Source organism: Rattus norvegicus, chromosome 10 (assembly GCF_021556685.1).
Source record: "Rattus norvegicus strain SHRSP/BbbUtx chromosome 10, alternate assembly SHRSP_T2T, whole genome shotgun sequence".
NCBI classification, from domain to species: Eukaryota; Metazoa; Chordata; class Mammalia; order Rodentia; family Muridae; genus Rattus; species Rattus norvegicus.
The window spans coordinates 53,398,067-53,413,984 of NC_141543.1; the positions used below are offsets into that span (position 1 = coordinate 53,398,067).

At 43.6% G+C, this 15,918-nt stretch overlaps 1 protein-coding gene across 5 annotated transcripts; it reads right to left on the reverse strand.

Moving 5' to 3' along the window:
* Positions 1–309: 309 nt before the first annotated feature.
* Positions 310–11,019, reverse strand: Zfp286a (zinc finger protein 286A). 5 transcript variants are annotated; one of them, XM_087573625.1, is made up of 6 exons: positions 10,965–11,019; positions 10,513–10,678; positions 9,527–9,598; positions 6,807–6,917; positions 5,612–5,704; positions 310–2,787 (listed from the first exon to the last, which is right to left on the reverse strand). In XM_087573625.1, the coding sequence occupies exons 2-6, from the start codon at positions 10,565–10,567 to the stop codon at positions 1,574–1,576; spliced, it is 1,545 nt and encodes a 514-aa protein (XP_087429751.1). In that variant the 5' UTR covers positions 10,568–10,678; positions 10,965–11,019; the 3' UTR covers positions 310–1,573.
* Between the last annotated feature and the right edge of the window lie 4,899 nt (positions 11,020–15,918).

Consider the following 15,918-nt stretch of genomic DNA (forward strand, 5'->3'; position numbering starts at 1 on the left):
GAAGTGTATCACTAGGGAATGGGCTTTGAGATTTCAGAAGCTCGAGCCAAGCCTAATGGCTTGCTCACTTTTCCTGCTATATACCCAGATATAGCACTCTCAGCTCCTTCAGCACCATGTCTGCCTGCATGCAGCTATGCTTCCCGCCATGACGAAAATGGACTAAACCTCTGAAATGTAAGCCAGACCCAATTAAATGTTTTCCTGTATAAGAGCTGCCATGGTCAGAGTGTCTCTTCACAGCAACAGACAGAGGGCAGGAACATAAATTAGAATGGTATAGGAAGGCAAAAAGCTAAAAACCTGTGATTACTTTTCCTATAATTTTATTCTTATATATATAACCTACAATACAGAATAGAATAATTAAAAACCTGGCACTGTGTGTTGTTTTACTCATAGTTACTTTGTTTTTGTGTTTCCCATCTTCTCAATGGCTTTTGGTCACATCTGTAAATTACAGTAATAGGTCATTATGATTTCATGGCATGTTTACTTAAGAGGCCAGGGGTAAAGACCAACTAATGTATGGATGATAAGAGTAATAAAATAATGTAAGCATGAAGGCCAGATAGGTCGGAGAAAAAGATGTTTATCCTTGGGCAGGTCACGTCAGGGCTGCCCTGAGAGCTTCTTTCTATGCTGGAGAGGAAGCCGGGGTACCACACAGTCACCTCAGCATTCTCTTGCCTGGGACCCTAAACCAAATAATACATTGACCCCCATCAACTTTTCACATGGTCAAACTGCAACACACCCAGAGGACTTTCTAAAAGTCACAGAGGATAGTGCACCAGAAGCTTAATAATGTATCAGAAGGAACTCTCCTTGATGACCTGCTTACCAAAAGCCAAGAGCTCCATGAGTGACAAAGATGAGAAAAGAGGACTTTGGCACACAAAAGGAAAGGGGAGACTCTGATCTGCTAGGTACTGTAGGGTAGATCCCAAGGAACCGGAGAATTTTCCAAACAAAAGGATAACAATGCCATTTATGTGAATCAGTGACCAATACAGTTCATGTACACCCAACCTAGAATCTATATCCATCAAATTAGACGCTCTTGGTGGGGGATGGAATCCTAAGCTGTTCTCATCTCTCCACCTTCATTTAGTTTGAAGGAAATGATGTGGTAGGTTTGTCTGTCTTTGCATTGAGAGTAACAACTGTGTATCTTCCTGAGGATAAGAATGTGTGTCTCAAGCCTAATCTACAAAAGAAAAGATTTCCTTACTAAAGGGAAGGCTTCAGCATACCCTGCTGTGACTAAGCACAGGGAAACTAGATTTCGTGATGTTCACAGTATTACCGTCTCCCAAGCATTTCTTGAATTTAAAATTGGGCATTTGGAAAACCGAGAAGAAACATTTTGAGAATTATAGCCAGGGCTTTTCACTATTATCAAGCCAATGAGTATAAGGGATTCTTCATCTGCTGTTCTAAAGTTATATACCGGACAAGGGAAATCATACACACAGACACTCCCCAGGGTCACATTGTGGTCCTTCTATTTCAACATTCAAATATTAAACCCAGCGACGTAGCCAACTTTCCCGTAACACTCGGCACCTCTTCAGGACTGCTCTTCAGTGTGGGTTCTTTGATGTCGGATGAGGGATGAGCTGCACTTGAAGCTTTTCCCACACTCATTACACCTAAAAGGCTTCTCTCCAGTGTGAGTTCTCTGGTGTTGAATAAGAGCTGATGAATGAATGAAGGCTTTCCCGCATTCTCCACACTTATAGGGTTTCTTTCCAACGTGAATTCTTTGATGCTTCGCAAAATTTGAGCTCCGGCTGAATGTTTTCCCACATTCGTGGCACTCGTAGGGCTTCTCCCCAGTGTGAATTCTCTGGTGCTGAACAAGGTGAGTGCTCTGACTAAAAGTCTTCCCACACTCGCTACACTCATATGGCTTCTCTCCCGTGTGAACTCTCTGGTGCTTCGTAAGAGACGAGCAGTGGCTGAAGGCTTTCCCACACTCTTGACATTTATAGGGCTTCTCTCCAGTATGAGTTCTTTGATGCTTAATGAGAGCTGATGAATGAATGAAGGCTTTGTCGCACTCGTTACACTCGTAAGGCTTCACACCAGTGTGAATCAGCTGATGTTGGGCAAGGTGTGTACTTCGGTTAAAGCCTTTCCCGCACTCGCCGCATTCATAAGGTCTCTCCCCGATGTGAATTCTCTGGTGTACCGCGAGGGCTGAACTTTCTATGAAGGTTTTCTTGCACTCACCACACTCGAAGAGAACTCTGGTGTGGGTTCTCTGGTGTTTAGTTAAATTGGCTCTGTGGCTAAAGGACTTCCCGCACTCACTGCAGGAATAGGGTTTCTCTCCAGTGTGGACTCTCTGGTGTCGGATCAGTACTGAATGGTAAGTGAAGAGTTCACCACAGTCATCACATTTATGAGGCTTTTTGTCTTTATAAGGTCTCTGCTTTTTCATGAACTTTGATTTCTGCTTCAGTCTTTCCTCAAGCGTGTGGAAGTCACAGGATCCTTCCAGATCTCTGTCATCAGTCATAAGGCAAGGTTTCTGACTGAAATTTCTCCAATATACATCACATTCACTATCTCCTTCTTCAGGGAGGGAGTTCGGGTGAGTGGACGCTTGTCTTGGGTGCTTCTCCCGATTCCCTTGCTGCGGCTCCAACCAATGCTCACTCTCAAGAGCAGTTTCCACATGGGGGTCGAAAGCAGTTTTTTGTGTCCGTTTGTCTGATTCTTCTTTGGGAAAGTCTAGCACTGAGGTTGACTCCTTGCTCTCGGGTCTGGTTTCCACGTCTGAAAAGACATTGCAAATGCAAATGCTCTTTGTTTTCTGTGCTTAACAGTAACACAGTCCTACAGCAGGTAACAGCGGAGATGAAAGTAAACCTTTGTGGGGTTAGCAGATCTGACACTCTTATTGGATGGGTTGTCAAAAACGGGAAGAAATCGAGGGAAGTAAGTATGAAGATGAAAAGGCTCTAGTCAGAAGAATCGGAGGGGGGAAAGGCGATCAGAAATCGAACATAGGAGGGAAGGGGGTGAAACAAAAGTGTCAGCAAAGGAGCAGGCAGTGAGTACATTAGAGCTGGATGGGAAAATCACATTGTATAGAATGTCTTCTGCTGCTATAGTAAATACCAAGGAAATGACATACATATATGTATTGCTAAGTATGCAGAATTTACTAAGATGTAGTATAATAGTATAATACTATAATAGTATAGTAATTAAAATAGTATGGTGCTGAAATATGGACAAATACGCCTAGGAAGAAATTCAAATATCTATAAGGGAACTGGGCTCACCTAAAGGTAGCATCACAAACCACTGGCAAAAGATCGCTCAGTAAGTGATGTTGGGTTATAGACTCTGAGCACGGAAAAGGCACACTGCACGCCATTTACAAAAATAAATAACCGCATGATGAAACTGGAGTCTTTCCTAATAAAATTCAGATTATCTTTCTGATAAAATTCTTTCCTAATAAAATTCAGATTATCTATCTTTCTGATACTGGTAAGACAAAACAATTCACAACAGGTAAACGTAAAATAGTAAGAGCTGGGCTGCAGAGATGGCTCAGTGGTTAAGGGCACTTGCTGCTATGGTAGAGGACCCAGGTTCAATCCCCAGGATCCACAGGAAGGTTCAGAACACTCTGCAATTTCAGTTCTAGGGGATCCAATACTCTCTCCAGGCCCACACTCATACATGTAAAGCAAAATGTTTTTAAAATATTATTCTAATTGTGTGTCTCTGTGTGCATGTATGTGTGTATCTGTGTCTATGTGCAGGTATGTATGTGTGAGTCAGATGCCTACAGTGGCCAGAGGCCTTCGATCCCCTGGAGTCGTAGGCAGTTGTAAGCTGCCTGACGTGGGTGTTGAGAAACTCAGGTCTTCAACAAGAACATTTTGTATCCTTAACTTCTGAGCCATCTCTCCGGCCCCTGAAATGAAATCTTAGAAAATCGGTAAGAGCGAGGGATGAGCTCAAGGGCAGAGTGCTTGCCGCGCCTGTACAAGGCTTTGGGTTCCAACCCTAGGAGTGAAAAATATCAGTAACTCTGACTTTGAAGTTTGAAAGTTTAATATACTAACTTTGGGGCTATTAAATATACTACAATCTGGAAGACTCTATTCCTCCTCGTTTTGTAACTTCACCACTCTCAAGCACTGGGGTCTAAATCAGCTCCAACAGATCAGGAAACCCTGAGTCGGCAATAATCACGAATGCTCACACGGTTCAGACCTAGCACTCGGAGAACACAAATGAATAAGAAGTGGTGCTTCTTTACAAGACGGACATGAGTGACTGAGTCAACTGGTGCTCAATAAACAGGTAGGGGGCACTTTGAGGCCCATCTTCCAGTCATCTACTTTAAGGTCAGTCCTCAAGAGGAACCCAAGTAATAAAAGACAGTCATGAGCTCTGCTAATGGCCAGAAGGTAAGAACAAACCGTCCAGCTTACTCATACTCTTCCTCCACACTCTGCCTTGTTTGAAAGGAAAAAAATGTACAATTCATTACATATTAATATAGATTGATAACAAAGTGAAATGGTAGAGCTTAAAGATGATCACAGAAAAAACTGTAACAATAAAATATACATGTTAATGTATATATGCGTGTGCATGCATATACCTGTACATGCAAATAAAAGAGTGACTCACACCAACTTCGAGACAAAGAGGTTACTTCTAGAGAATGGGAGAATGAGGCCTTTGTCTGAATCCCTAAAATTTTAATTTCTTAAAAAGTAAAAGACATAATATATCCGTAGGGATGGCTAAAATAAACACAGTTAGTATTAATTGTTGATAAACAAGTGGAAAAACTACAAGTTGCAACTTCTCTCAGCAGAAGGATATTTGGAAAGATTTCATAAATCTCTTTGGTAATGTCTACATTTTGTGCGCGCGCGCGCGCGCACACACACACACACACACACACACACACACACACGTCCATCAAAAGGCATGTGGAAGAATGTATATAGAAGCAGTGTCCATATAATCAATAGTGCACACTCTCCAAATGCCTGTCTGCTGGAGAATGGGGAAACTGGGATACTGAAAAGGCAGGAGGCATGGAGAGTGAGCTCATCTTAGCAACGTGCCGTAACATGGCTGCAGCTTGACGGGAAAGTTCAGGAAGGAAGCCGGACTCTGAGAACACACAGTGATTCCATTTAAATAAGGCTCAGCAGACATCAGAGCTAACCATCGGTATTACCAGCTGAACCAAGGTCACCCTTGGGGAGAGGTGATTGAACACTTGAACACCCAGTGCTTCTCAGGAGACGAGTGCTTTCTTGATTTAGGCAGTAGTTACGTGAATGTGTCCAACTTGTAAAAATTCATAGAAACATAATGCTTTTATGTATTTTACTGTTGCAAAAAAAAAAAAGAAGAAAGAAAAAGGAAAGGAGCGGAGAGTGAAAGAAAACATTTAATTTTGGTGATGGTTATTTTATTTTGACATATGTGTAAAAGCACCAGAATTTCAAGTATTTTGGCCATCAAAGTGCACAGGCTTTTCTAATGATCGCTTAAGCTCTGATAAGCACCACTTGTTCACTCCTGACGCATCCGAAGCCCCATTTACTTCACCTACCTGAGTCGCTGCACTTGGGAGACTTTCTCTCGAGCTTCAACAGTTCTTTCCCATCTTCCGAATCGCAGTCATCAGGTTTGGAAATGGGAAGCCCTTGATTATTAAGAAGGAAAGGGAAGGAAGAGAGGAAAATGAACGAGACACACAGATCTCTCCTGGAATTCAGACCCATGCCCTTCCATTACAGAGAAGACAGGATGTTGGAAGGCCATCTGGGGTGAGAGAGGAAGGACCTCTCATTGGGACTCAAAATATCTGCAAGAGTCTAAGACTGGTGCAAGGCTCAATGGAGTTTGTAAGGACGAATTTGTGTGTTGTAAAGGAAGACAAGCCTTTCAGTCTCCTTACTGTCCAAGGGGACGATTATAGAACAGCACTGCAGATCAATCTTCGCTTCAGGAAAGAGTATGAATTATAGAGGTCTTCAGTGGCTTCCCCAATCTGTGACTGCGAGTGCCGCTTTTTGTCTTCTAATTTTTCCCCCTTTCTTTTCCAATTACTAGAATCTCTTGAAGGATTTATTACATGAGGGTTTGACAGAAGCCACCATAGTCTCTTCCACCCTCAAATAAAGTGCACGTACACTCGCACGCATGCACGCACAGAGTGATGTACACTCAGGATACGAAACGGGCCACAAGCACTCCCTCTTTCTGACCTGTGTCTCTGATGGGTATATGCCTATTTGTTGAATTTTCAAAATGAAAGTGTCTCCTTCATTTGTTCAGCTCTCTACCTGCAGGAATAAGCTATGCCCGGAGCGCTGAGGGCCACCTCGGCCACCTAGGAGGACGCTAGTTAATAATTAAGACAGGGCACAGAGAAGCCAATTGACTATGAACAATGAATACCCCAAATTCCAATGACACCTTTGCTTCCCCAAGTCCCTCCCCTGAAGCTGGTGTACATTAGGTGGTTATCTGAACCTTGATTCACAGAAATCTAAACATTTTGCCAAGAATCTAGAACAGAATGGGAGGGGGATGCAGCTCAGCGTGTATGCTTGGTACACGCAAGGCTCAGAGCCAGTCCTCAGCATCCAGCGAAGTGAAACATCTCCTTCCTCTATGCTAAAAAGAAATACTTTAACACTACTGAATGACAAGTGATGGCTTATTACTGCAATTCACACTCAATGACGTTAATGACAGCCCCATGAGTGGATTTCAGAGCCGTGGGAAGAAGCTGTTCTTACAAAGTGAGACCAGGTTCCTGTAGTTCTCCAGCATCACGTCCCTGTGTACAGGATCCAGTTTCCCCCATTCCTCAGGTGTGAAGTCCATGGCCACGTCCTTGAATGTCACGGCTTCCTAAGACACAAATATACTTTATTTCCATCATCCTTTAGTTGACACCTGTGGTGGCTGTTCTTGGTTGTCAACTTGACTACATCAGGAATTAACTGCAAATCCAAGCAGCTGGGCACCCTGTGAGGGATTTGAGACAGGAAACTCCACCTTAAATCCATATCTCTTCACATGAGTAGACGCCCCTAACTCTGGACCACACTTTCTCGTGGCAGATGATATAAAAGACATAAGAAATGCAAGCTTTGGGGTTGGGAATTTAGCTCAGTGGTAGAGCGCTTGCCTAGGAAGCGCAAGGCCCTGGGTTCGGTCCCCAGCTCCGAAAAAAAGAACCAAAAAAAAAAAAAAAAAAAAAAAAAGAAATGCAAGCTTTCGCTTTTGCCTACTTACTCTCATTCTCACTGGCAAGCTAAGTATCCGGCTGCCGCGGCATTCCTTCACTGGTACCAGAGCCTACCTCTTTGGGATCCTGACATATACTGAAGACCAGCCGTTCAGACCATGAGTCTATCCTCACAGACTGGACAACTACTGGATTCTTGGACTTTCTGTCAGGAGACAGCTGCGGCCAGACTAGCTGAACCACAGTCTCTCAGCCACTCTAGTAAATCTCCTTTATGTAGATTCATTCTATCAGATCTGTTCTTCTAGGGAACCCTGACTAATACCTACAATACTCCTTCTTTTCATTCTGTTCCTAATGGACATAAAGCAGAAAGCCAAGATACACTCAACAAGGGAAGTGGTAGGTTTTCTAATAGTGTTTAGATCCCCAATCGTCTATGCACTTTCACTGAGTACCAGGTGAGACTCAATGTGAAATAAGACTATGTTTGCATCACTGAGAAACTACCAGTTTCATGTAAAAAAATTTAAGGTATACGTAGTGAGAAACAAAGAGAATGTCTGCATAGTTCCCCTATAAGTCCTTAATAAACAAATAAAAAACCCCATGGCATTGTCTTCAAGAGAATTACAACACAGGGGTTAACGACGGAGCGGTCATAGAATGAAAGAACTGGCGGTGAGCAGCAAATACTCTGAAATTTGTAATTAATTCAACGTAAAGGGCCATTAAATTAGAAATATGTGATATGCTGATTAAGGTTACGGATGTAGTTCAAAAGTGCTCATGAGGAAAATGCGGTAAGGGTAGATCTCTGTAACAACAACAACAGCAGCAGCAGCAATAACAGCAACAAGGACAACAACCAAAGGGGTTGGTTTTATACATGCTGGGACTGAAGCACCCGGTTAAGTAAAGCCATAGGGAATGGGAACAAAATTCCCAGTTTGCTGAAACAAAGTAACAAATGTCTACTTGGACATAAAGCACCTTCTGTTTAAACACTCAGGAAACATTTGCATAAACCCAACAGAGCAGATTTTAGTAAATTTCCACATAGGAATAGAAGAAAGCAGTAGTAGATTACTCGCTCTTCTTTGGTATCTGCACCCTGATTGTTCTGTCCCTCTGTGCTGGGCAACTCAAGCCCGGAGGCATCAGGGAGAACTGAATCCATCTTGGAGCCACAGGTGGAATGTGTCTACAGGCGTGTGCACAGCTATACTCCGTGAACAACTGCTCCTGACCGACACCAAATGGTGTAGAAAATGGCCTTTATATGCTGCTAGAATTAATCTTGGCAGCAGAACACCTAACCTTTAACCTGAGTGATGTAAGGGGCTGGGGATTTAGCTCAGTGGTAGAGCGCTTGCCTAGCAAGTGCAGGGCCCTGGGTTCGGTCCCCAGCTCCGAAAAAAAAAAAAAAAAAAAAAAAAAGAAAAAAAAAACCTGAGTGATGTAAGTCTACATTCATTTGATGATGGTGCAAACAAACAAACAAACAAACAAACAAACAAACAAACAAACGACTAAGGGCAACACTCACAGAGTTTTAGAAAAAGGTTGACAAGATGGACATGCTAGCTCTCCATGTTACTGTCTGAATCCTTTACCCAGACAAACCTGGACTTTCAGTTAGTCTGGTCATCTGTTTGCACAAGCCATCGTAAAATGGGTATCTTCAGATGGCATGCAAGCCTCTTGGGTTAATAAAGTCTGCAAGACTCACAGGGCAGTTGAGAAATTCCAAAAGTCATTTTTACAAACATTCTATCGAGAAGAGGCTGACGAGGGATCTTTGGGCTGCAGAATGCAGTATGAACTCTGTAATTAGTAAGCCACCGACCATTCCATATCCAAGTTTTAACTGAGTGTTAATATCATTCTCATCTCGTCATCATTTAAGTTGTTCTCTTAAGTTCCTACTGACAGACACATGTGTGCTGCTTAGAGAAATGCACGTTTTGAGAAGTTTATATTAAAATAGCTTTCCATATGACCAAATACAGAATTTAGCAGAGTCGGGGAAAGAAGAGAAATGTGGCTTACCTGCCTGGAGAGAGACAAGAAATACTAGATGGAGAAGAGAGGTACTATGGGTAAGTAGAAAATATTTCCTACTGAGTCCATTAGTTTCTTAGAATTAGAACTCAGGTCTCTAGATGGGCTCTGTGGACAAAGAAATGCCACATCAAAAAGGGAGTGCGTCTGCGCTCTAAGACACAAGGTGGGATTTGATCTCAGTAATTCATGGAGACTTACCTGGGGTCTGGCTGTGAGTCTCAGAGCAGCCACGTCTCCTTCTGCACTCTTCTCTTGGGAAAGGAGAGAATCCTGGGAAGAGAGTGCTAAGGGCGAGAAAGTGGTAGTGACTGGGTCTAGACCTGTCTCTCTACTCAGATTATAATCTAAACCTCTTCATCACACCAGATGTGCTCCCTGTTAACAAAGACTTCAGGGAATCCAAAACAAACTGCTACTTTCCAGTACTGTAAAATAGGCTCAGGCACGTTGCTCCTCTGGGTTTGAGTTCAATTCCTCCACTCATGATGCACCCCCACAAGCAAAAGTCTCTGGTCTGCCAACTAGAATAAGTAAGCTCCCATTATAATCTACCTAAAGTAGACTCAGTGGTTTTTTTCCCCCCTTTGGTTTTTGTTTTGTTTTTTAAATCTTTTTAAAGCTTCCTTAAGAGGGAGAGTGCTAGTTCTCACTTCCAAATTCTGACTGGTTGAGTTTGAGGTGACATCTAGCAACCTGAAAAATACCCCTCGAGGGAATTTGACACAGTATGTTACAGACTGAAGTTCAAGATCCACTGGTCTCCTAGTACTGAAGTCAGCTCCTAACTTCTGTACCTGTGAAGGAGGTTATGAGTGATCTGTATTGAAACACCCCACACAGTAACTATGGATAAAGTGGGATACTGATGGAAAAAAAATATATATTTGTCAACTACAAAGCTGAGTTATTGTATCTACGATGGAAACAAGGATGGGACAGTAATTTGGAAGAACTTGTGACTACGTTGTGACAATGTCCTCATTGGTGGGTCCACTGTGAAGCACACTTGAGTGGAATGGGGACTGACCCCCCACCGTAAGCCCTGTAATTCTCAGAGCCCACCCATCAAGACAGCGTTGACAAGTCTCGGTCTTTTCCACTTAACCCACGACAACGGCGGGTTTTCCCTTTAAAAGAAGAATTCCACTCTTCCATGATGCACACCAACCCATCAGCAATTTTACCTCTTTTCTGGGGCACTTCAGCCAAATCCGTCTCCATGGTCACCACCTTTTCCATGTCCCCAAGGTTCTGCTCTTCTCTGGTTCGCGCAGTCAGCAGTCCACGGAGCCTCGAAGGACTTCTTCCCTCTTGGGCTCTGTGGAGAGCGTCTCTCAGATCACGTGGGACCTGGAAACCAGGGAAAGCATCCAGAATCTGAGTCCTCACCAGTCTGTTCCTGGCCCCTGGAGCTGTCCTCTAGGGAACTGAGTGCCAGAGAGGCAGCGGGCGCAGACAACCCCTGCAGATCCGTCGAGCTCTCCAGTCTGCACTGGGATCCCGGATGGCGCGTGGGGCGGGGAGGGAAGGGGACGAAGCTCAAGAACTACGAACTCCAGTCCCACCTGGCAGAGAACGACCACTGGATCACCCTAGAGGTAAACGGAGGACCGCAGCATCCCACCAAGCAACTCACCTCCCATCCCAGGCCTGACAAAGGCTACGAACTTCTCGGGTTAGCTCTGAGTCGCGCATGCGTGACATTCTGCGGGGCAAGGCTAGGAACTACAACTCCCAGAAGCAACTGCGCGTTGCCAGACCCCCGTTTCTTGGCAGGTGGGGACCAAGAGTGGCTCAGCGGTACAGCAGGATCCCTCCCTCTCGCGAGAGAAAAGGGGTGCATCGTGGGTGGTGTCCCGCAGTACCGGAAGGTTGGGACGTGTGTGACACAGTGTCTTTCTCTGCACCTTTGTCTGCACAATTGCGCCTATGTAGCTTCAGCCCCAAATTCTTTACCATAGGCATGAGTATATGGCTTTTAGCCATGGTTTTGTCCTTCCCCCAAATCATCCTTTGTCTTCAAACTATGGAAAAGTTGTATTTGTAGATCAAGATCCAGGTAGTAAGTACTCCCATTCAGCCCAATTGTCTTGTGTTCAATCTATTTTGCAATTGTAAAATTGTGTGAGCAGAGCTGAAAATAACGAGCCAGTTTCCACACACTTAAGCTGTAACTTCTTTGCAAGGAAAAAAAAGTTCATTTGTCAAAAAAGTTGGACTCGGGCTGGAGAGATGGCTCAGCGGTTAAGAGCACCCGACTACTCTTCCAGAGGTTCTGAGTTCAATTCCCAGGAACCACATGGTGGCTCATAACCATCTGTAAAGAGATCCGATGCCCTCTTCTGGTGTATCTGAAGACAGCTACAGTGTACTTATACATAAATAAATGAATAAATCTTACAAAAAAAAAAAAAAAAAGGTGGATTCTCAAGGGACTGTAGTTAGGTTACTCCAATTGTGGAAACAGCCCAGCCACTTTAAACTCCCAGTGTCCAAAGAGCCTCACTTCAGTGTGTGCATTTGCATCATTTACATAAGACAGAACCAGAATATACTCGTCTCACCACCTAATCACCAGATCCTATTGTTACGTTCAACTCTCTAATTCGTTCATTTCTCTGTTTCCACCATGCTCTGTACCCTCTTCCGCATGTCTGTCCTTGCGCCTTCATGCTCTATCTTCCTTCCTGCTCCACCATTTCCCCCTCTGTGACTGTCATATGATCCTCCATATGAAGACATCCCATTTCCTCCACTTCCTTCATCCCCAGTGGCTTCCTACTGGAGGTCTCACTGTGCTCCAGACGAGTTAGATCCAGCCTCTGTCTTTCCCTTGGGAGAGAGAGACTCAGAGGGAGGCGATGGCCCTTGGTAATCAATGTCTCCTTTTCCACTTTAGATCTGTATAGCTGTAAAACTCTTAACTCCCTTTCTCTGAAAAATCCCAAACCCTGACTTTTCTCTTAGAATCTGTCCTCTGTTGGGATTATTGTCAAAAATTCCTTACAACTCCGTTTACTTCTTTGGAGCATGAACAAGGGATGTATTGTGGCTGAGGCAAGGAGGGCTATTTGTCCTTGGCTGCTGGTACGGATGAAAGCTGAGAGGTTGCACAATTTTGAGGAAGCCTTCCCATCCAAATCCCATGATTAGGGCCTCATAAACCCACCAGCTATCAAGACTTAGGCCCTTTTCAACAGCTACCTATGTCTGGAATTTGGGGTTCAGCTTGAAAACCCACTAATTTGTCTAATACCACGGAGGTTATCTGGGGACAGGAGGAATGTCCTGGGATGTTCCTCAAGTGGTTACAGGAAGGTTTCCAAATTCACAAGCCCTTTGACCACTCCTTCCAGAGAATATTAAATTTAGTCCTTTCTTAATTAGTGATTGATGGGGGAGGGCCCAGCCCATTGTGGGTGTTCCATCCCTGGGCTTGTGGTCCTGGATTCTACAAGGAAGCAGGCTGAGTAAGTCAGTAAACATCACTCCTCCATGGTCTCTGCATAAGCTCCTGCCTCTAGGTTCCTGCCTTGTTGGAGTTCCAGTGTTGATTTCCTTTGATGATGAATAGTGATATGGAAGTGTAAGCAAAACAAACAAACAGACAAACCCTTTCCTCCCCAACTTGCTTTTTGGTCCTTGTGTTTGGTCGCAGCAATAGAAACCCTAAGACAGTGTGTCACATGTGGTTTATGTAATAAAGATGAAATACTATTTATAGATATATTACTCTGTCCATCTTAACACATTTTGCAGTCTCTTGAATGTTTACTCCCTTTAAGCCTTGTATGCATGTATGTATGCATGTATACGAGCATGTGTGTGTATATATTTGTGCGTGTGTGTGTGTGTGTGTGTGTGTGCGCGCGCGTGCGCGCGTGCAAATGTTTGGAAGCTATAGTCAATCTCTGGAAAATGTACAACATTCATGGTAACAAGGGAAAATAATATAATTGACTTGGGTGGCAACCTAAGGACTAGTCAAGGCAAGTTTTTGGGAGACTGTGGGAGTAGGAGAGAAGAGGCAATTTCTAAAGCATGACCTCAGGTGTGGTAAAGTTAACATAAGGGAGGAGGGGCTGGATATTAAAATCCAGGGAAATCTGCAGGGGATCAGAGGGTACAAACAAGCACCATGCCCATGTCCCATCTGTTCAGTCACCAGTTGGAATCTCCCCAGCACCTTGTAGATCCATCATGTTGAAATTATCCGGTTAATATTCATGTTCTCCAATAGGCTATAGATTTGAAAAGAATACATGTATATATTTTGTTGTTTAATCTTAACATATAACAGTGCCTGTCATAAAGGACCTTTTGACTGCCTTATTTTTGTGACTAATAATATTGAAAGCACTGTCATCTCCTCTCCTTGCCAGCGGTTTCTTCCTGGCACAGGGGACGTTGTTTTACTTCTTTCCCCACAGATCTGGAGAATGGAGAGTTGACATCAAAGAAGGCACTATCTTGTCTGAAAAAAAAAATCCTGTGAAGGAATAGATATGGAGAAAGAGAGAAAGGCTGATGCAGGGACCCCCAGTGTCACAGGCCGGGGGACATGATTACCTTTCAGTAACCAAACAAGGAACCTAAGAGACTCAGGAAACACTTTTTTTAAAGAGAGACCTTCTGTAGTGGACAGTAAGCCACACATCCCAGATCTGGCAGACATGTTGGTGTGAAGTCTGACTCTGTCCTACAAGCAAGGTGTATTAAAAAGATAAAAAGAATACAAATGAAAAAGTTATTCAGTGTAATGTAATAAAATATTGTAATGTGGTAAGACATTTAATGACTATTCAGCTCATGTTCAATATTAGGAACAGATACTGCTTAGTAGCAAAATCACAGTTATGAAATAGTAGCAAAATAAACTTATGGCTGGGGTTCTTAAGACCATCAGAAATAAGTGTTTTCTGATGGTCACGACCCACAAGTTGAGAAGCACTGCTCTAGTTCATTAGAGGAAAAAAATTGCAATAGAATCATGTGAAGGCCTTAACGGCCACTACACACAGCCTCAGAAAACCGACATTAGAGAGAAGTCCTATCAATGTAGAAAAGTCTGTAGCTGGGATTCACAAAATATTCACAATGAGGAAGAATATAATCTGCATGAAAGAACTATAGTTCAGAATACACTCCTCACTGATGAACAGAGTCCAAATGAAGGGACACTTTCCCAGTGTGGCAAATATAGAAAAACTTCTGGTAATGACTCTTCCTTTATAGGTCACAATTCATCCATGGCATACTGAACACCAGTTGGGTTGCATTGGAAAGACTAATTCCAACGTAAAATCACAGCGTGAATGCTGTGAACGTGGGAAAACCTTCAATCACAGTTCCTCCTTTATCGTCCATCGATTGTTCACACAGCAGAGAAATCCCACACACGCAATGAGTGAAACAGGTCTTTAGGCAGAGGTCACACCTCTACCAACATCAGAGAATCCACACCGGATAGAAGAGAAACCCTTCTATTTGTAATGACTGTGTAAAAACCTTGAGTGACCAATAAGCCCCGATTCAACACCCCAGGACTCATACTGGAGAGAAACCCTACAAATGCAAAGAGCGTGGTAAAATCTCCAGTCAGAGCTCAACTCACATAAAAACATGGCAAAGTCCACACTGGGGAGAAACCTGAGAGGTGTAAAGATTGTGGGAAAACCTCCAGCTAGAGTTCATCCTGTTCTCAACATCAGCGTGTTCAGACTGGGCAGAAACTCTTCGGTGCTGGGAGTGCTGGCAGGCCTTCAGTAGAGGTGGTTATCTTACTGTGCACCAGAGCATCCGCACTGGAGAGAAACCTTCCCACGGTCACGAGTGTGGCAGAGCGTGCACGTGTAGTTCAGTCCTAAGTCTATCGCAGACTTCACACCACAGAGAATCACCCTAAGTATACAAGAATGCATTCAGACTTTATTTAGTTAAATATGAAAGATTCCTATCCTAAGTGGTTGTAATTGTGATGCTTTTTTATTTTGGGGTGGCCCCACTTTCCCCTGCAAAGTATTAGCATCCAGGATGTCACATATCCAAATGAAAAAAACCCCTGAACTCTGGGATAGTCAAATGACCCTAAGCATCAATCTTTTCCGGTGTGTATATGTGCATCTTTTAAATCTGTACCTGAAAATGACTGGTGTTACCAGGCATCGTTCTCCCCCCAGTGCTCAAGAATAAGCCAAAGAATTGCACTTGTCCAGAATTGAGCTTTGTGTGCTGCTGGAGATTATGCTGTTTCCAGCCAGAGCTGATGCTTATGGCTAATCATTTGTCCCAACACTACCTTCCTGTAGATCGTTGTCTGAATACATAGTCATTCCCTACAGCACATCTCATCCCGTGGTCAGCTATAGTGGCTTTACTTTGTTCCATTTTGTGTAAGCTTCAAAAAAGAGGAGAAAACCCCCATCCCCAATAAACCAAACAGCAGGACTAGTGACGCTACACACCAAGAGAATTGGAAAGTTTATTGTTTGCCTGTACAGAGGACTTCTAAGGAGAGTGTGGATACATAAACTGTCCCAGAATGCCAGGAACGAAGAGTAGGTTTGGGTGTGTGCTTTTAGTGGCTGGCG

Coding starts and splice junctions, on each gene's coding strand:
- Zfp286a (XM_087573625.1), bottom strand. CDS start 10,567: ATGGAAAAGGTGGTGACCATGGAGACGGATTTGGCTGAAGTGCCCCAG. Junction 9,599..10,512: donor TGAAGTGCCCCAGAAAAGAG/GTAAAATTGCTG, acceptor CTCTCTTCCCAG/GATTCTCTCCTTTCCCAAGA. Junction 5,705..6,806: donor CAGGAACCTGGTCTCACTTT/GTAAGAACAGCT, acceptor TTAATAATCAAG/GGCTTCCCATTTCCAAACCT.